The sequence below is a fragment of the Pteronotus mesoamericanus genome, unplaced genomic scaffold (assembly GCF_021234165.1).
Source record: "Pteronotus mesoamericanus isolate MK-2021 breed Mesoamerican mustached bat unplaced genomic scaffold, CSHL_Meso_final scaffold_36, whole genome shotgun sequence".
Taxonomy (NCBI): Eukaryota; Metazoa; Chordata; class Mammalia; order Chiroptera; family Mormoopidae; genus Pteronotus; species Pteronotus mesoamericanus.
The window spans coordinates 25,461,675-25,483,437 of NW_026555313.1; the positions used below are offsets into that span (position 1 = coordinate 25,461,675).

Consider the following 21,763-nt stretch of genomic DNA (forward strand, 5'->3'; position numbering starts at 1 on the left):
TTTGCACCACCCCAGGTAGGAGTGCAAGCAGAAAGACTGGTTTGGGGACTTCTGTTTACATCTGTTTATCCATATGTCTTATTTGCCTCTGCCTGTGTGTGGCAACACCTGGCAGTACCTGTGGGGTCCTCTCCACAGGGTTTGAGGTGGGCTGAGAGACTTTATTAGTTAGTAGGGGGTGATGAGAGTTATCATGGTTCCAAAGTTGCAGAGCCTGTCTTTCAGATGGCCTGGATTTTATTCATTTGTTCCTTTGTCCCTCTTCTCTCACCCAGGTCTGCAGCCAAATCTTCTCCCCTTTCCACAGCAGCAAAGCCCTCTCCTCCTCCCACAGACTGGACCCGGCCTGGCATCCCAGGTAAACAACATTTTTCCTATTTCCTCTAGGAATTCTTCAGCTTTTGATGAAGTTAAGCTCATCGGTTTTCCCCCAGCACCATTAAAGCTACTCTTACCCCTCTGGGAAGAAGGAATAACAGGGGATTAGCCCTGTTGGCTCTTGGGAAAACTAAAGCCATAGCCAGAGAAAATTACTGACCCACTATCATTGGTGGAGTCAGAATGAGAACCAGAGATCTCAGCTCCTGGGCTAGCCTGCTCCATTATGCAGGCGCTCCACTTAATCCCCAATCAGAACTCACTTATCTCAAAACCAGGCTAACTTCCCAGGGATGCCAAGGTAATGGCTAGCCCAGCCTGGATGCTCACAAGCCCCAGGGAAAGACCAGAGTCCCATAGGCCTGATGTTCAAGACCACAAAGCCAGTGGCTCTTACCTCTGAGCCTCGCTTAAGACCTATTCCAGACTGCCTACATCACTAGGCATATGTGTAGGTCAGAAGGACTGATGTCTGTAACAGGGGCCATTTGGAGAGCTGCTGTGGTTCTACACAGCAACTGTTTTCCAATTAGACTAAAAGGCACCTCTTCCTCTGGTTAGATGTGGCCTCATGTCAGGGTATGTGGCTTGGCAAGAGTAGTTGGAGCTGTACTGTAGCTGCAACTCCTCCCCTATCTGCACAGTAAACCTGCACAGCTGCATGATATGGCTTTGCAGAATTGGATGCACAGAAGATGGCAGAGATTCTAATGTCCCTTTTCTACGCTAAAATTCTCCATGGATTACTAAGGGCCCTGGCTACAGAAGACTAGAGTCTGCTAAAGATATCTGGAAAGAGGGTGCCATCTAGTGGCTAATAGAAATGAGGCCATGAGTCATAAGCTCTTCCACTTCCTCCTGACGGCTTTCCTCAAGGTAAACTCACATCTTATAACATGAGAGCCAGGAGAGAGAGTTATTAAGATCATCCTGGACAGTGGTAATAAGGGACTGGCTTACAGTTACAACAAAGGATAAAGGGGAGGGGATCAATGAGGAAATGTTTGGAGAAGTTGAATCAATGCAATTTGGTGTATCTAATTTATAAGTGTCAAATGGAAGAACAAATAAAGTAATGAAAAGGAAGCTTCAGAAGAGACTGAGGCTTTGTCTTGAAGGTCTGGTCTGTGCCACTCCTTCCCTGCAAAACAGGATCAAATCCATAATGGTCTTAAATCATTCTATTCTAAAGGACCCTTCACTAGGGAAAAGAGTCCTTAACTTCTTTCAGGTCCTTTTACCTTCCTCATCATAAGGATGCTTATATGAATGGTAAACTGAATATCTTTGATGAGAAAATGAATAAAGTCAATGCCAGTCTAGGAAAAGAGTGAACTGGGAAGGAGAGAAAAGAGGGTGAACTTAGGCCACATTGTCCACATGGGCAGTGGCTCCTGCACTGGACACAATGCCTGGGCCTCTAGGCCTGGGTTTCATTCCTTATTTTTGGAATGATAAGTGTTTTCATGAGTTCAATTCACTCCTGACCCCAAATGGGTACAACATGGATTCTATGTTTAAGAGTCTATTTTCCTATGAAAATAAACTAAAAAAACAATTTCTTCTGACAACAACAAATAAGCAAGGTTCATTTAGATAGCACTATAATGCTTTTGATTAAAAAAAATTTCTCATAAAAAAATGATGGTATAGAAAGTAAAATGGCAATCACAAGAATATGAAATTTTATGGGAATTCTATTAATGTAATGAGTCTCAGATGTCCTCTGTTATCTTCATTTAATGCCTGTTGAACACCTCAGTAACTTTGCTTTGTGGCAAAAGAACAAACAAAGCAAACAGCCTTTTCCTTGTCCTGAGACTTCTTTTTGAAATTTTTGTAAACAACGCTGCTACCTTCCTTTATGATGGAAAACTGAAAGGAGGAAGATAACTGCTCAGAGTCAGTGAGTCATATAATAAAACTCAGAAGGCTACCTCCCTGTCCCACACTCCTACTGTTTCTACCCCAGTTATTCTAGGTATTTGCTATCCCTTCATAGAAACTCCAGTTTCCACTTCCATGCCATTGCAAAAATAGGAATCCAATGTAGCCAGGGATCTGTCATCCTCCGAATGAGCCTATTAGTTCAAAATATCAGAAAATGCCATTTGATATGTTGACTATTTGTGGACTGCTTGGCTTGTGTTCCCTTTTAGGCAGTCGGACGCCCTGGGCTACCAGGAGCCTCTTTAGAACCCCACCTGGAAGTGTCCCAGCATCTCCCATTGCCTAAGCATCTACCCAGCACTGGAGGGGCTGATGAGCCCAGTGACCTGGAGGAGCTGGAGAAGTTTGCCAAGACCTTCAAGCAGAGGCGCATTAAGCTGGGCTTCACACAGGTTTGGTTTTGTAGGAGAAGATGGAAGAAATTGGGTTGAGTGAGTAGAAACTAGGCTTCCCAAGTACAGGTATCAAGAGCAACCTGAGGCTTGATGCATTTGGGGCAATCCCATTGTTTTCCTGTGTTCCCTGAAAATAGGGCACAGTTGCTGTTGGTAGAGAAACTGAGAACATTGCTGGTGAAGGCAAGAAAAATAAATGAGAGCCAGACAAGGGGTTAGGTTCATGGGCATGGCCCACTTGGTGTCTCCATCGTAGAGAGAAAAAAACCTAGAAAGGTGATGGGTGGGTGCTTGAAGTTTCACTGGATGTGTGATTGCTGCTAGGATGGTGGAGAATGTGGACCGAAAAGACAAGCAGCCTGTTTCTCAAGCTACTTCCTTTCAATCCCACTCAAAGGGAGACGTGGGGCTGGCGATGGGAAAGCTGTATGGCAATGACTTCAGCCAGACCACCATCTCGCGATTTGAAGCCCTCAATCTGAGCTTCAAGAACATGTGCAAGCTCAAGCCACTGCTGGAGAAGTGGCTGAGCGATGCAGGTAGGCCTCAGGGACACAAGAATGGATTATGCCCTAGAAAATTCTACAGGGAAGGGGCTAGTGAGCTGTCTGTGCTGGGGCTTTAGGCAGTCAATACGTTATGCCCCTTTCTTGTCCTCCTTAGTCTGGAACCAAATGAGAAATAAGACACAGGCAAATGGAGATGAAAATATCAGCTTTACTACTCATAAAGCCCTTTGGAGAACATGGCATGGGGTCTGTGACCATGAAGACTTGCACCTATTCCCTTCAGTAACCCAGAGCCACCCGGCATAGATCTTAGGACAGCTGGCTAGAGACAAGGGTTGGATTTGTAGAGCAGACACACTTACTCAGATTCTGGATGAGGCCTAGGTCAGGTGGATAGGAACGTGGATTTCCTAAAAACCTCATTGGGAGGAGGAGGCAGTAGATACAATAGAAAGTCTTTATCTAGCTAATTCTTGAGTAGGTTTTCAGAGGACAGAGGGTTACTGTGAGCTAGACTGGTCAGGAAAGCCTTATAGCAGGAAGGGAGTTTGCAGGAGAATTCAGTCATATGTGGTGGCCAGGGAGGCATCCCAGCAGGTCAGGAATGTAAGCAAAGGGACAAATGTTTGGAACAATGAATGGGAGAGTTCATTGTCAGGGACAGTTTCTCAGCTATGGCACTATCAATATCATGAGCCAGATAATTTGTTGTTGTGAGGAGCTCTCTTATTTAGCAGCCTCCTTGGTCTCTACCCATTAGATGCCAATAGCACCCACTCCCAGCTGAAACACCCCAAAATATCTCCAGATATTGCCAAATATCCCTTGGGGAAGTTGTGGTGGTACAAAATAATTCCTAAGAACCACTGGTCTAGCTATGAAGGAGGGAGCAGAGCCAGTGCCTGGGCTGGGCTCTATTTGGTGAATGTGTGTGAATTAATGGTTACTGTGGAAATCGTGAGGTGGACAGACAGAGATGTTACCCTCTCAGAAGTCAGTCCAAATGGAAATATGGGAGGGCGCAAGGACGCTCCTTCCTACAGACTGTCCCTTTCAGTTTTTATTGAAGCATTGAAGCCCCAGCCATGTGGGTCAGTTGGTTGGATCATCTTCCTGTACACCAAAAGGCTGCAGGTTCAATTCCTGGTCAGGGCACATACCTAGGTTGCAGGTTTGATCCTGCTGGTGGGGATGCATATAGGAAGCAACTGTTTGATCTCTCTCTCTCTCTCTCTCTCTCTCTCTCTTTCACTCTCTCTCTTTCTCTTTCTCTCTCTCTCTGTCATCAATGAATATAACCTCAGGTGAGGATTAAAAAAAATAAAAAAGGAAGAAGTATGAAAGTGAGAGATGTGATCAAAGGGTCTTAGGATCTTTGCAAAAGGACCTTACAGATCATTTCTAGTGTGATCCCCCATCTGACACCTAAATCCTTCCTAAGGGATATCCTTGCCTATCAACCAAACAGCCTTAGCTCAAAATTTATATTGGAGAAAAAAAAAGTGGCTTCAATACCAGCAGTCTACCACCAAGTGCCATTGCTTTTAGCTCCAAGTGCCAGCTTATATTGTATTTGGTGTTTGGACATACTTATAAAAGAGTAGTCCCTAACCTTTTTGGCACCAGGGACGTTTCATGGAAGACAATTTTTCCATGGATGGCAGTGGTGAGGGGGGATGGTTTGGGGATGATTCAAGTGCATTACATTCAAGCTCAACTACTGCTGTGCGCCCAGTTTCTAATAGTTCCTGACCAGTGCCAGTCCCTGGCCCAGAGGTTGGGGACCCCTATTATAAAAGACAGACTCAGGAGTGTTACTTGCAGAAGCTCTACCTGTACTCACTCACACCCACACATGCTGATGATGTCTGCATGTCCCTAAACCATGGCTGCAAAAACACTGGAGGCAATTGCTGTGGGAGTCATGAAGGCACTTTGCCTGGAGCAATTAGGATAAGCGGTATTTTTGGTCTGTCTGGTTTCCCTGGTTGAAAAGAGGGGCCTAGTCCTGATGATACACTGTAGAACCCACCCAGAAGAGTTACTGGATCTCAGGGACATGAAGACGGGATCGGCTGTCCATTCCCTTCTTTGAGCTTCCTCTGCTCTTTCACCTTCCAACAGAATCCTCTCCATCAGACCCTTCAGTGAGCACCCCCAGCTCCTACCCCACCCTCAATGAAGTATTTGGTAGAAAGAGGAAGAAACGCACCAGCATTGAGACCAACATTCGCCTGACTCTGGAGAAGAGATTTCAAGACGTGAGTGGCTCCTCCGGGTGGGAGCAGTGGGCCAACTTGCACAGGTGGTTGAGCAGGCACATACAAAGCCCTTGGCACCAACCCCTCAGCACCGTACACCTGCCCTGGGGAGGAGTCAGAAAGCAAAGAAACACTTGCTCTATAGACACTCACCTATACAGAATGAAAGTCTGCCCTTTATCTCAAATTCCAGGAACTTCTTTCCCCACTGACCCTTCTTGCCTGACATCTATTTAGGGCTCACTGTCCCTCTCACTGGGAGATTTAAAGAATAGAATACAACATCCCAGAAGAGAGTGTAGCTCTATACCCAGTTAAAGAAAAGGGAGCACAGCCAGAGTATTGTATATAAATTCTTTAATTTCTTAGGCATTGTTTTGTATTTTTCAAGTTACCAATGTAATAAATACTTATTGTAAACAATTAGGAAAATACAGGGATGTAGAAAGAAAATGGTCATCATGAAATGCCATCTAAATGTATTTCCTTCTGTTTCTTTTCCATGTACATATAAATACTTCTAATCATATTATGTAATACTTTTTTAACCTGTAGCAAAAGTATATTCTTAAGCCTATTATGTGGAAGCTAATAGTATTAACTATGTGCCCCCATAGAAGCTGGGGGAGAGAAGAGGGAAAAACAGTTATGGTCTGAACAGTTTCTAATCAGGGGCCCCTTACATACCAACCTCCAGAGCCTGCAACTCTACCACACAGGTCCCTAAAGAAAGTACATGTGGCCTACTTCAACTTTGCAGGCCCCAGGCCTCCAGGACTGCTGCCTCTCCAGCAGACTCTGCAGTGCATCTGGGTCAAGGATTTGATGGCTGCATCCTGCTGGCAGCATGACAAGAGCTGGCTTTTCCTTCTGGTTAGGTTTCTCAGAGCAAGAAGAATGAGGGAAGGTATAGGAGGGAGGAAAGGGGGCTGAGATAAAGGATTGGGTGGGTGTGGAAGGGGTCAGAACAAGAGAGTGATAAATATTTCCACAGTCTTGATGGATTCACATATTTTAGCTTTATCATTTCCTATTTTGAGGTAGGACAGGAGGCAATGCCACATGAGAAATATACCAGATTATAAGGAAAGAACACAGAGGAGAGTATGGGTTCTGGGGATTCTTCTTGCCCCCATATAACTCACCAATGCACTCTTCTTTTCAGAACTTCTCCTGAAGGAAGGAGTAAGAGAAGAGAACCTGTGTCAGGCCCTGGGTTTGAAAGTTTACATACATTTTCTCACTTAATCCTTACAATAATCTTTTATGGTAGGCATCGTTATTCCCATTTCTTAATGAAAAGACCAAGGCTCAGAGAGGTTAAGAAAATTTCTTAAGGACATACAGTAAGTGATAAACTGGTGATAATCAGTAGGTCTGATTCTGAAGCTTTTGATCCACCTGTTTTCTACACCGCTTCCTTGGAACATCTATCCCTCACTCCTAATTCTTGATCCTATTCCATTCTTATCCTAACCACCCTCTCTCACTTCTGTCTCTGTAGAACCCCAAACCTAGCTCAGAGGAGATATCCATGATCGCAGAGCAGTTGTCCATGGAGAAGGAGGTGGTAAGGGTCTGGTTCTGCAACCGACGCCAAAAGGAGAAGCGAATCAACTGTCCTGTTGCCACATCCATTAAATCACCCATCTATACTTCCCGCCTGGTGAGTGGCCAGGAAACAAACTGCCTGCCAAGTGCTGGGGGAGATGATGCCTGGAGGGCAAAAGGTCTTCTCCATCCTGGGGAAGGTGAGGGTTGGGGTTGATGGGTATGTGAAGTAAATAAATCAGCAGATAAGTGCTATATATTAAATATCTAATATAAAGAAGAGGGAAGGGTAAGGAGATAGAAAGTTATAGTGGGAAGATGTTTTTTAATAGGTCAGAAGGAACTTCTCTGATAAGGTGACATTTGAGCAGAGACCTAAGTATTGAAAGAGAAATATCTCAAAGAAAGAGTTTTCCAGCCAGAGGGACCGGTAAATGAGACTACCTGGCATGTTAGAGGAACAGCAAGAATGCCAGTGTAGCTGGAGACAGCAGGGAAGAAGGCCAGGAGTAGGAGATAAAGTGAAAGAAATAACAGGAATTAGAACTTGGAAGCCACTGAAAAGAACCCTGGTTTTTAGTGTGTATGAAATAAGCCACTGGAAGGCTCTGAGCAGAGAAGCCTGAGCTGGCTGACACGAGGTGTTGTGCCGAAAATGATCTGTGTGGAAACAGGATACTGGCTAGAAGAATTACAGTAATCAGGCTACAGTGGTAGAGGCTTGGGCTAGGGTGGTAGCCATGGTGGTGAGGATAAGTGGTTGGATTCTGAATATACACCAACAAGATGTGCCTACAGCTCAGATGTGGAGTATGAGAAATGAGGTAAAAATGACACCAAGGGTTTTGGCCTTAGCAATTGGTTGGAAGATGCTGACATTTTTTTTTTTTTTTTTGAGATGATGAAGACTCAGTAGGAACAGGTTTGAAAGAAAAAACTAAGAACTTAGTGTTGTCATATTAAGTTGGACATGATTTCTAGACATCCAAGAGGAAGTGTCAAGCAGACAGATATATCTATAATTCTGGTGGTCAGAGAAGAGCTCAGGGCTGGGAATAATTTGAACTTCAAGCAGACCTGGAGTATAGAAAATATCTTCTCTATCCAGGAGAGAGATGGTGCCCAGAGCATGGGTGTAAGAACATTCTTCTCTACCCCTGGGGATGGGGATGGTTGAAGGTTAAGGGAATTGAGGATAACGGTAATGTCCTTGAGTCTTTTAGCACTAAGGATACACAAAATTCAGCCTTGCCCAGGGTGAGACACAGCTGTTTCAAAAAACTACGCCATTGTTCATTTTTTCACCAAACATTTATTGACTCTACTACATATTGGTTTTTGTGCAGAGTCCTGGGATACATAATTAAATACTCTTTATCTCCTGTCCTAGAGGACCTCATTGTCTAGCAAGGGAGATAATCAAATAAACAAATGATAAACAATATGCTAATTTCTTTTGGAGAACTTAGTAGTCACAGCTAACAAAGCGTTGGGAGGTAATGGTTAGAAAGTCTTCCCCAAGGACATAAATAATACATCGGATAAATGTAAAAGGCAAAAAGAGTGAAGAGACAAATACGTGGGGAGGTGGAGTTTTCATGGGGCGGGGGGAGTATGAGAACAGTGGTATAGATCAAGAAATATTCACAGAATTGCAGGTGGTTCCATGTGGAGGAATGTTGAGAGATGAGGATGTATAGATGAGCAAAGGCCAGACTGAAGGGACTGTGGGCAATGCAATAAAAGTCAAGGCTTGAAGCAATCATTGAAAAAATTTTAAACAGGCACTGGCATGGTCATATTTGCTTTTTAGAAGGATCATTCTGACTTCAGTATAAATAAGGTGGTTTGGCAGCCTGGGAGAACAGTTAGTACTTGATTGCAATTATCCGGTAGAGAACTGAGGGCTGCTGCAAAACCAAGTGGTAAGAATGAGGGAGATAGGAAAGATTCAGGACATAATTCGAAGGTAGAATTATTGGATGTTGGCTAATAAACTGAAAATTGGGTGGTGACATGGAGAGCAATGAAGGAAAGCAAACACTCAGAGATGACTCTCAGAATTCAGGCCAGTCTGACTGGGTAAATGATGACACCATGGATGAAGCAAGTAAACACAGGGGAGGAGCTAGTTTGGTAACTGGAAAATATGACAATTTCAGTTATTTCCATTATTATGATGTTCATTGAGGCCTGTGGGACACCCAAGTGGCAATGTCCATGGTCACTTAGGATTATAGGTCTGGAGGACAGGAGAGAAGGCTGGGATAGAGATATGGATCAGGGAGCCATAAATACACATATGGTGGTTGAAATACTGAGAAAGGGGAGCTCACCTGTGGAGTCTATACAGAGGAGGCAAAAAGGATAGTCCAGGTCTCAACCCTGTAGAACATTAGCATTTGAGGGACTGGCAAAAGAAGAGGATCAGGGGAAGAAACTGAGAAAGAGAAGCAGAAAAGGCAAGAAATTGCAATGAAATAGATGTAAGGGGTAAGTAGGTGTGAGGAGCTTTATAGGAGTGCTACAGGAACACAGATGAAAAATCTAAATTGGGTCTGAAAGGGCTGAGGCTCTATTTTATTTGAAGAACACATTAGAAGTTAGCATAAAAATTAGTACTGAGGGCAGAAGGAATGGTCTGTGAGGAAGCATGGAATTCTAAAACAACATGATGCTTTTGGAGGATCACAGCAATTCCATCTGGCTGGAGCTGGGTTTGGAAAAAAGACCAAGGGATTGATGAGATCCAGATCATGATGGGTTTTGATACCAAAATACTCTAAAAACAATACCAATCCATTAAAATCTTCAGTTGGAGGCAATGCGATATTCATTCATTATTCCTTTCTTAAATATTTCTTGAGCACCCACCATATGATTGGCACTGGGATACAGTAGAACACAGGACACCTGTGATCCCTGCTTACAGTCCAACAGGGAAAACAGACATAAACAAATGCTATTTGTGCTGAAGCCTTCAGAGAAGATGTATGGGTATTTTAGGGACCAAACTTTGTCTAGGGTGTCAGAGCTTCTCTGAGGAATGATGCTCAAACTGACAGCAGAAGAATAAGTGGACGTTAATGGGGAAACGGTCTGAGTTAGGAGGAGAGGGAGGAGAGAGAATAGGGAAAAACATCCTAGGCAGAGGAAACTGTGTGCACAAAGGCCCTGAGGCTGGGATGGTGGGGAGAGGAAGCATAGAAGGCTTGAATGGGCTGGAACCCAGGGAGTGAGAGAGAGAGTATGAGTAAGGACACTGTAGTGGTAGGTAGAGATTTTGTAGGGTGTTGGAGGCCTTGAGAAGGAAATTGGACCATATCACAGGAACATTGGAATTTTTAGATATGGTGCTGTGTTTACAGCAGCAGTTGGGAGATAGGTTTTTGCTTTGGTTCAATCCCAATTAAGGACACCAGCATGAAGAAAAACAGTGAAGGTATGAAGGAGCTGTAAAGGAGCCTGACTCATTCTCATCACTTATTCAACACATATTTGCTGGGCACCTGCAAAATTCCAGGCACTGTAGTAGACACTGAGGGTGTAACAGTGAACCACACTGGCATCATACTGCCCTCAGGAAGTCCACAGCCTAGTGGGGAGGCAGAGACATTATACAAATAATTAATACTTTTGCTGTTATGAAAAAAGTAGATAGAGAAAATGTTCTGACCCTATCTTTTCCTCAGTCTCCTTGGGATTAGGAGATCGTTTTTTCTGCTTCTGATATGAAATAATCCCCAAAGCATACCATTCAGCAGAAAAAGCAAATGGTGCACACCAGTGTGGGCAGAATACTACCATTAATGTAAAAAATTAAAAAGAGGAAACTACATATATGTCTGGTTGCATATGCATAACCTGTCTCCAGAAGGAAACCTCTTAGAAGCTAGTCACAGTGACTAAATACATTATTTATTTAAAAACAACAAATTTCTTGGATGTGGCAGCAGGAAGTGGAGGAGAAGAAAAGGGAGATTCTTGATAACATCTCTTACCATGTTAACACAGGAAGTAAATATATGTTGTACCCTGCTGGGATGGGATGTTACAAATATGAGAGGTAAGGAATATCAAATCACAACTCCCTGAGCAGAACTTACTCTCAATGTCTTTTAAAAAAAAAGCATTAATTGATTCTGGTGGTCAGTGCACATATGGGTTTCAGGCTCCATCCCTGGTCAGGGTGTGCGTGAGAGGCAAACAATTGATGTGTTTCTCTCACATTGCTCTCTCTCTCTCTTTCTCTCTCTCGCTCTCTCCCCCACCCTTACTCTCTCTAAAAAAATCAACTTGAAAAAGAAAACAATATACTGGGGAAAACATATCTTTGGGTGAGGATAATAAATGAATCCGTCATAGCTTCTCTTGTCAATATGAGAAGATTGAGGGGAGAGAATGCATGAAGATCTCAGTTCAAATGAAAATAAGAACAGGTTCTAGAGACACACCAGCTAACAGCTTCTTTCAGGAAGGAAGAGGACTAATATTTGAGAAGTCTGGCACTCTTTGCCAGGTATTGTGTTGGAAGCTCTATGAACATTATATTATTAAATCTTAATTAGAAGAAACTATAAGGGAAGTATTAGTACTATTTTACAGATGAGAAAACCAGATCCCAGTAGGGTTAGGTATCTTGCCCAAAGCCACACATATAGTTGGTGGTAGAGCCAGGTTACCCAGATTTGTTGGGCTCCAAAGTCCATTCTTTATATTTCATCTTTTTCTAGGTTCTAGGATAGTAATACTGAGGGAGAGATTCCTGAACTTTTTTGGAAGTTAAACTAAATTAATCTCAGGTCCCTTCCAAATCTCAGAGTTGATGATGCTGTGGGCTCTCCAGGGCAAAATAAAAACTTCAGAAACCAAACTTCAGCTCCTCCAGTTATCTCCGGAGAGCTGATGGTCCATTCATGCATGAGGCTAGGAAGCCTGAGACATGGTTTTTAGGACCAGTGCTCTGGTGCCTGAGCAAAAATAAAACTCTTTTACCAAGGAAGAAATAAAGACTGAAAAACAGTGTCTGCCACAGCAGAGTCTAAGGAGGTATGCTCCTTTCACTGCTAGAGCGCTGAAGCACAGCTTTGACCAGGCAGTTCCAAAGAAACCTTGCCAAGGGATACACAGCAGGGTGGGCAGGGCTGGGTGTTAGCAGCAGAGAGCCGTGGGAGCAGGATAGAGCTGGAGCTGGATGTTGTACATGGTCCAGAGGACTATCTATGAAGTGGGACAGGATGTAGGTTTGGACTAGGAAATTGTCAAGGAAACTAAGACCTTGCCTCTACAGAGTCTGGGACCCAGCATACTGGGAGAAGCATCAAAGGTTGGAGAATGGAGTGAAATGGACATTTACAAGCTTCTGTTGCCTTTCAGGTCTCTCCCTCTGGGTCTCTGGGCCCCCTCTCCATACCTCCTGTCCATAGCGCCATGCCTGGAACAGGTGAGCTTTAAAATGAAGTTTCTGAATTATACCAGAATTCCTTTAAATAATGGGATATTAGAACTGAGAAGAACCTACCTATGTCCCTAACTGTATTTCAAAAGGTATTTAAGTCTGTTTTGGAGAAAATGGTTCCATGATCAAGTAAGTTTAGAAAGTACTGAGTAAGCAAAGTTTAAATAAGTATTTATTTTTTGTTTTGTTTTGACTACAGCACTTCTCAGCACTCAAGTACATTATACATTTCTAAAGAAGCTGTATGAAAGGCTAACACAAGGGAGGGTTTTCCAAACCAATTTTCTACAGAACTCTACTGTTCAAAAAATACCTATAGCATTTCAAACAGATAAATAGGGTGACCATATGTCGGGATGTGCCCAGGATAATCCTATGCCTCTTGTCCTGACATAATTATCAATAGCACTCCTTTCCTCTCTTCAAAATATCTTACTTTGGATGGTAAAATAAATGTCACTTTATCAATATAATGTTGTTTGGAAAACTCAAATACAAGAGTTCAGTTTAATCTAAATCTGCCATTTTATAGAGGACAAAAGTGAGTTTCAGGGAAGTGAAGCCTGTTGCCAAAGGCCACAGAACTGCTGAGTCTGGGACCTAGACTTGGGTCACCTCATTCCTTGTGCTCTTTCTAGTAGACCATGTACCTTTGGTTTATGGAGATGAGAACACTAGAGAGGCCAGCAATCTTTAATTGTGCTTTCCGGCTCTCTTTTCCTCCCTTACGTACTTTTCTATCTTTCCTATACCCTTCCATCCTGAGGTTTCTTGCTCTTCTTCCCATCCTGCTTCTTGACATGGGGCTGCATATGCCCAACCCAGGGTGTGTCATGCAATAGGATGATTTTGGCACCTGCCTTTCTTCTGTTAGACAAGTCTAAGACTTGTAGAACCAGACGTGTAACTCTTCAGGGCCTGGTTTGAGGAGAGCATTCATGATGAAAAACTCTCTAGAGCTGGGTGCTGATGTTAATATGGCAGGAGCTGGACAGATAAGTGGGGGTAGGGAGAGGGTGAGATCCCTTTAGGGATACATGTTTTGAAGGACCATGCCACAAGGTCCAAGCAGGACCCAGTCACATTCCTTTCCCCTTGTTTTTGCCTCTCCTTATCCTCAGTAACATCACCCTGTTCCCCTGGGAACAACAGCAGGCCTTCATCGCCTAGCTCAGGACTTCATGCAAGCAGCCCCACTGCATCTCAAAATAACTCCAAAGCAGCAGTGAACTCCTCCACTTTTAACTCCTCAGGGTAAGATGGGAGGGGAGAGAACAGCAACATTCCAGCAGGGCCAAGGGACATGTGAAAAGCTGGGTCAAAACCTTGGGAAAGAAAGCTGTCACTGGGTTGGAAAAAGGGAATGGGATGGCAGGGAGGGGACAGAGCGGAGGGCCAAACTAGGCTTTATCCCTAAGGAGTTGGATATAAAAGAGAAGCTTTAGCCAGTGAACATTCCTGGCAAGGAGCTCATGTCAACAAAGCCAAAATGTCCATCCTCACTGGGAAGGTGGAAATTTCCAAACGTTCCTGTCAGGAAGGGCCAAGCCCTTCACTGGTATTAGGAGTTCTCCACTTAATGCCAGTAACCCTGTTCTGGGGGTGCTGTAATGTGGACTTGAGCTTCAAGCATGGCTGAGACAGTGAGTGTGGGAAGTTAGGACGCGGTTGGGGAAAAGCAGCCTCTTGGGTCAAAGAATCTACTCTAAAAAGTATTTTCATAGCTGATGCCTTGAGAGATTCTTCCCTGATTCAGAACAAAAGAGAGATTTGAAAGTTAAGTGATAGATTAAAGACATAAGCTTGTCAGAAGAGATGAATCTACTTGTCTAAACCCAGGTAGTTCAGCAAGGCAGCCAGCTCTCATTGGCCAATTGTTTTAGGGACCCAAAAGTTGGAGCTCCTCAGCTATCTCCACCAAAAAGAAAGATAGAAAGCCACGTAATGTGCATTTTAAAAATTGTTTTGAGATATAATTCATATACCATAAAATTTATCATTTTAAAGTATACAATTCAGTAGTCTTTATTATATTCCCAAGACCACACAATTGTCACTATTATCTAATTCCAGAACATTTTTACCATCCCAGAAAGAAACCTTATACCTATTAGAAGTCACTATCCATTCCCATCTTTCCTTATCACATTAGCAGCTTTACAATTGATTTGTTTCTTTCTCCCTTCCAGATCTTGGTACCGATGGAATCATCCCACGTACCTCCACTGAGACCAGAAAGTTTCTCCTATTCCACCTGGCCCTGTATTCCCCATTGGAAGGAAGAGAGTCATGCCTTCTCTGTATGAACAGATTACTCTCAGAAGAGCAGAGGAGAATCCCACTATCACTGAACCTAAACTCTTGCCTTCTTAATAAGCAAGGGCCTCTGGAGATTTAAACTGTGATTGAACCATGTGTTGACTTCTAGTATTCTTGAAATATATACCAATGCTAGCAGTTGACCTTCCTTGCCTGTGTCCCCCTCCATCCTCTAGTTCTAAATATTTCGGACAGCATCACTGTGGCTGTGGTATTTCAGAGAAAGGACATCTTGCTGTTATTCTCCATCTCATTCTGGGGACAGCCATTTGCCTGGTGTGCCAAACTACCAGAAGGGGAGGTAATGGTTTTAACTCTGAATTTAGCCACAATCTTTGAACTACTTCTAAAATCTGTGAAAAGATTTGAATCTGATGTCTCTACCAAAGCCTTGATGTTTTCTCTGTTCAGCAAAGTTTTCTGACTGAACCTTCTTTCACCCAATTTTCTCTTTAGCCCTGCCCCCTTTTCTAGAACCAACTCCAGTCATGATTTTGTTCTCCAAGTTCCCTCCTCTTTACAGAAGGTGGAATCCCTCAGTCCCCTGGGCATATTTCTCTACCTACAGATGCTCTTCTGTCTGTTATACCTGTCACAGAGTTCAGGAACATTTGTACCTTCTCACCATCCCTGCTCTTCCTTATCTTATTCTCTCTCCCTTCTCCTGGCTATAGAAGAACACAAAAGCAAATATGCAACAATTATGCTGGCAAAAATACCTGTATATAGCCCTTTCCTGTTTTTGCATTTTGTTCTTCTCTCCTTAATGTGGAATTTTCCAGCAAAATGTTTCACTCAGGTGTGAATTTTGAACATGTCTGTAATATTTTATCTTCTTTAAAAAAAGAAGAGAAATGAAAAATACCAAAGTGTGAAATACTATGCTAGCTCCCACAAGAGTTCCTACATGGGCTAGGAATCCTTGTTAACTTCCTGGAAATGTTATTTTAAGTCTCCTTTGTGGGCCAGTGTGCTGAAATGTAACATGAAGCCATTCTAGAAATGGTTACTTTAAAAAAAAAAAAAACCCTGCATATCCAAGGAAATGTTGAGATTCAAAGGAATCTCACTGTTCCTAAATAAATTTGTATAGTGATAATATAAATTATTTGACTATTGATAAGAAGAGATTTAGATAATTGTTCTGTGTCTTTTGTTGTGGGGTGATGTGAGTGCATATGATAAAGTAGGATGGTGAAAATATTTCAAAGTAAGTGTATTACTCCCCAAACTAATGCTAAAACTGACATACATTAATGCAGGGCTGTAAAGATCTCAAAGTTTGTTTTGTTTTGTTTTTGACAGAACTGCCTTGAAGGCAGAGAAGGTAAGAGATTGGTTTCCTCATTTTGTAAGTGAAAGAATAGTAACTATTTAAGGTCAAGTCATTTGAAGACTTAAGTTGAGGCTAATAGGTCATATCTCAGATATCCTGAAGGTCAATTGTTCATAATTCACAACAGAAAGCAATAGATACTTAAGACAAATAATAATTTAATAATCCTGTTTATATTTGGCTTTGGAATGTACTGAGACTTTGATGAGGCGCTGAAGGGGCAAGAAAGCTATACTCATGGTTTTTCTTAGGTTAATAAAAATGTAAATAGTTACCATTGAGGTAAGCATTGACCTGCGGAAAAGGGAGGTCAAAAATATAATGGTTGAAAGGGGAAAACTAAAATTGGGACTAGACATTTGTTACAAATAACATTCATGCGGAAAATCTATACATAAATGTTAAGAGTTAGCTCTTCTTGATGCTCGAATGGGGCTTATGTTAAGACTAATATTTCATGTCATGAAGTAGGAGAAGGCTTGTTGAAAAGTGCTTGATATATAAAAAAGACAACAAGAGGAGCCTCTGTAGTAATTTAAGTACTTAAAGGGATTACTCTGCTACCTGTGAGCCCATCTGTGCATATGTATATGCATACATGCACAGGCATATGTGTACTATCTCTTGTATACTCATGGGTGCGAGAGCTGACCCTTTTCTGCAGCAATCCTGGCTACCTTGACATCTCACTCAGGTGAGTGAGAAAAGTTGATCTGCACTGTCCAAGACTCTGGTTTTCATCTGTTTGAACTAAAAAAAAATGCTTTATTTTTTTTACAGCAGTTTTAGGTTTACAACAAAAATTGAGAAGATGGTACAGAGGTTTCTCATATATCACATGTCCCCACACATACATAGACTCCCTCATTACTAATATCACTCATCCAAAAGTACTTTTTTTTTTTACCAACTAACATTGAGACATAGTGAATCACCCAAAGTCCATAGTTTACCTTAGAGTTTATTTTTGGTGTTGTACATTCTATACAGGCTTGGATAAAAGTATAACGACATATGTTCATCATCATAGTATCATAGTGAATATTTTCCACTGCCCTAAATATCCACTGTGCTCTGCCTATTTGTGCTTCCCTCCCACTAACCCCACCCCACAACCACTGATCTTTTTACCGTCTCCATAGTTTTGCCTTTTTCAGAATGTCATAAAATTGGTCTTATACAGTATATAGCCTTTCCAGACTAACTTTCACTTAGTAATATGCATTTAATTTTCCTCCATGTCTTTTCATGGCATGATAGTTCATTTCTTTTTAGCTCTGAATAATATTCTATTGTCTGGATGTACCACAGTTTATTTATCCATTTATCCACCTACTAAAGGACATCTTGGTTGCTTCCAAGTTTTGGAAATTATGAATAAAGCTGCTATGAACATCTGTGTGCAGGTTCTTGTGTGAGCATAAAACTTCAGTTCCTTTGGGTAAATACCAAGGAGCATAATTGTTGGATTTTTAGAGTACATTTAGTATAAGAAACTGCTAAACTGTCTTTCAAAGAGGCTGTTCCATTTTGCATACTCACCAACAAGGTATGAGAGTTCCTGTTGCTCCACATCCTTGCCAATACTCGTTGTTTTCCATGTTCCAGATTTTGGCCATTCTAATAGGTGTGTAATGGTATCTCATTTTTTTTTTTAATTTGCCTTTTTCTGATGATATATGATGTGGAATACCTTTTCATAAACTTATTTTCCATATGTATACCTCCTTTGGTGAGCTGTCTGTTAAGGTCTTTGGCCCATTTTTCAACCCAGTTGTTCATTTTCTTACTGTTGAGTTTTAAGAGCCCTTTGAATATTCTGGATAATGGTCCTTGATCAGATGTGTCTTTTGAAAATATTTTCTATGACATCTGTGGCTTGACTTCTAATTCTCTTGATATTTTCTTTTGCAGAGCAGAAGTTTTTAATTTTAATGAAGTCCAGTTTATTAATTATTTATTGCATGAATTAGGTCTTTGGTGTTGTATCTTAAAAGTCATCATCATGTCCAGGGTCCTCTAGGTTTTCTCCTATGTTATCTCCCAGGAGTTTTATAGTTTTATTCTTTACATTTACCTCTATCATTCATTTCAGTTCATTTTTTGTGAAGGGTGTAAGGTCTGTGTCTAGATTAGCTTTTCATAAGATTTTATTTATTTATTTATTTTTAGAGAGAGGGGAAGGGAGGGAGAAAGAGAGGGAAAGAAACATCATTGTGTGGTTGCTTCTCGTGTACTCCCTACTGGGGACCTGGCCTGCAACCCAGCCATGTATACTGACTGAGAATCGAACCAGCAACCTTTTGGTGTGCAGGCCAGCACTCAGTCCACTAAGCCACACCAGCCAGGGCTAGGCTAATTTTTTTGCAGGTTGATGTCCATTTGTTCCAGCAACATTTGTTGCAGATTATCATTTCTCCATTATATTGCCTTAGCTCCTTGGTCAAAGACCAGCTGACTGTATTTAAGGGGGTCTATTTCTGGGTTCTCTACTTGACAGAATATAGAAATAAACCGAATTATAGTCTAAGTGCTCAGCTTCTAGTAGCTTTCATTGTCCATAGACTTGGACAGTTGTTGAATAGATTCAAGCCTGAAAGTGAGCATTGATTTACCTTTCATGCCTGCATAATTTCATAAAACTCACAATTCCAGTAAAGTTTGACCATAGCTTAGTTAGCTTCTTCACCTAATTAGGCACAAGAGAATCTAAGGGCAACAACCAGTCATTGTCTAGGGAAAAGAAGGGTGAAAAATTGCTGCTGCTTTTTTAATTTCATACCTAGACCTTTAGTTAACTCCAGACCTGTGGGCTCCTAAGACTTTTGGTCTAACTCAGGGAATGAGCTTAGTCCCAGGTCTCAAATTAGGAATCCTAGCCTGAGGCACCCTGGTTTCAGGCTCGGTGCCTCTCCTCACTGTGCACTGAGAATGTTCCTGTTATATCTCCCATAGCACACTTGCTGACCCTGCTGCTTCTCCTGCTAGACCGTGGGGAGCTTCTTACAGTTGAGGCTGTCTCTTTTTCTTTGTAACCCCATGACTAGAATTGTGACTAGCATATAGGAGGCAATTAAGATAAAAAAATTAAATTCATCTTTTTTTCTCTAAACTTCTATGCCCTTCACTGAGGTAAGGAACTGTGAATACAGACAAATACAGTACATAATCTGGAGAAGATTCTAGTCCAGTGGAAGCCGTATATCTTGGTGATTAAAAGCATGACTTCCAGAGCCATATTGCCTGGTTCATACCCCAATCTGCCTCCTACTAATCATGTTACCTTGGGCAAGCTCTGTGCCTCTGTTTCTCACTTGTAAAATGGGAGTTACAATAGAGTAACTCAAAGAGTTGTGAGAATTAAGAGTAAAATGAGGGAGACCCAAAAAACCCAGAATTTATTTATTTAAAAATTGTGTATTTTTTGTATGTGTAAAAATTGTGTGTAAAAATTGCTAGTACACTGATACAGTAAGAATGTTCACCTGGCAGGAGAAACCTGTACTACAAGGGGCCCACCCTCCAGAAGACAATTCTTTTTTGGAGGGTCACCCTCATATATGTAAAGTGCTTAGAACTGTTGGTGGCAAAACAGATCGAGTGTTAGACCAGTGGAGTTAGACTAGACCTCGGTTCAGCAACTTTGGTACTTGAGTACTGGCTAAGAAAGAATTCAGAGCCAAGACTCAAACTAACAGAGTTTATCTAGAAAATTACAGAGGTAGGAAAATTGAGCCAGCTGGGCATGGTATCAGGAAACAAGTTACAAAGGCAAAAGAAGGGCCCTTGGTGCTTAGGAGAAAGATGAAGGTAATGTTTAAACTTCAGTCACCTTCAAAGTATTCTCCATTTGATGCAATACACCCATTGAGATTTTTTTTCCTCTGCTGAAAACAGTTTTTGAAATCATTGATTTTGATGTCTTTTAATGCTTCTGTCATTTTTTTCCCCCACCTCTTCCATGTCAGCAAAATGTTTCCCTTCGAGGACTTTTTTTTCATTTGGGAAAACAAAGAAAAGTCGCTCAGGGCCAGATCAGGTAAATAGGGAGGGTGGAGCACAGGGTCCATGCCACTTTTGGTCAAAAACTGCTGAACACTCAGTGTGATGTGGGCAGGTGCACTCATAAATCACCCATCATGAAATGGGCAAATGTGTTGTAAGAGTCTTCAAAAAAATCCACTTATGCTGAATGCAGCCTTTCACAACAATGCCAGCTAGTACACTGATACAACAAGAATGTTCACCTGGCAGGAGAAACCTGTACTACAAGGGGCCCACCCTCCAGAAGACAATTCTTTTTTGGAGGGTCACCCTCATATGTAAAGTATTTAGAACTGTTGGTGGCAAAACAGATTGAGTGTTAGACCAGTGGAGTTAGACTAGACCTTGGTTCAGCAACTTAGGTACTTGAGTACTGGCTAAGAAAGAATTCAGAGCCAAGACTCAAACTAACAGAGTTTATCTAGAAAGTTACAGAGGTAGGAAAATTGAGCCAGCTGGGCATGGTATCAGGAAACAAGTTACAGAGGCAAAAGCAGGGCCCTTGGTGCTTAGGAGAAAGATAAAAGTAATGCATCTTGGGGGAAGAAATGGGGAAGGGGGTAGATGGACAGGAAAGCCTCAGGCATGCTAGAGAGAGAGAGAGAGAGAGCGTTCACAAGCGCGTGAGCATGCTGGGTCTTCTGTCCTAAAGGCTTCCAAGAGTGGGGATTATAGGGAGGTCCCAAGGGAGGATGTGTCCTCTCAGGGTTGTCATCTCCACTGATTGGTCAGTGCCAGGGCAGGGTATCATTAGTCAGTGCAGCTTGTCCTGATGCTATGGCATTCCTTGTCTGGTTTTGCTGCTTTTTCGGGCCTGGAGCTAAAGCACAGAGGAGGCCTAGATGTATTATATTTGATGCAGATCAGAACCTCATTGTCCTGGGGGCTTAATGCTTAAAAGCTATTCTCCCACCCCTAGTTTCTTCCTCCTCTAAGAGGGTCTATCACATGACTAGAAATATGCTAGGGGAGGAAAGGTCAGTAGGGGATCCACATCACAGCATCAGCATGAGGATGTGGCTTATGAACAGCCAGGCGGTCTAAATTACATGACCAGAGATATGCTGGGAGAGGAAAGGTCACCCTGAGGGCAAGGTACCCGTTTTCCCAGCTTTGCCCATTCCTAGGCACTCTGGGCTTTCTCCCCCAGTGATCTTCTGTACCTGGCCCATCGTCCTTGCTCTGCTCGTGTCTGTCTAACTGCCTACCACAGATCAATGTCTGGTACATTAATAAAGTGTTATCTGTTATTGTTGTGATTATTATTGTCATTGTTATTCAAATATTGGGGGAGAGCTTCCTGTCCCCTGTTGTCCCTAACAGTCCAGAACTTTTCTGGGGGGGATGTCACTATTGACAAGAATCTTGGTTTGTTGGAATAAGAATTGTGCACAAAGACATGTAAATTAATAAAATTAAATCCCTGGCAATGTAGTATAAATCTGTCATCTCAATCACTCTAGGATAAAGGCCCAATGAAGTCTCCATTGGAAATTTTGGCACCTTCACCCTTTAGACTCCTGAAACGTTTAATACTTTCTCCTTTCCTGGGGAACAGAGCA

The 21,763-nt window shown here is 42.2% G+C and overlaps 1 protein-coding gene across 1 annotated transcript in view; it reads left to right on the plus strand.

Annotated features, from left to right (window-relative positions):
• POU2F3 (POU class 2 homeobox 3) overlaps nucleotides 1-14,769 on the plus strand; it is an 86,659-nt gene extending 71,890 nt beyond the window's left edge. Inside the window, exons 6-13 of the mRNA XM_054592451.1 lie at nucleotides 276-358; nucleotides 2,538-2,720; nucleotides 3,121-3,262; nucleotides 5,357-5,493; nucleotides 6,998-7,159; nucleotides 12,421-12,487; nucleotides 13,624-13,756; nucleotides 14,692-14,769. Of these exons, the coding sequence (XP_054448426.1) occupies nucleotides 276-358; nucleotides 2,538-2,720; nucleotides 3,121-3,262; nucleotides 5,357-5,493; nucleotides 6,998-7,159; nucleotides 12,421-12,487; nucleotides 13,624-13,756; nucleotides 14,692-14,731 (947 nt within the window). The 3' untranslated portion in view covers nucleotides 14,732-14,769. The remainder of the gene's footprint in view (nucleotides 1-275; nucleotides 359-2,537; nucleotides 2,721-3,120; nucleotides 3,263-5,356; nucleotides 5,494-6,997; nucleotides 7,160-12,420; nucleotides 12,488-13,623; nucleotides 13,757-14,691) is intronic.
• Nucleotides 14,770-21,763: the final 6,994 nt, after the last annotated feature.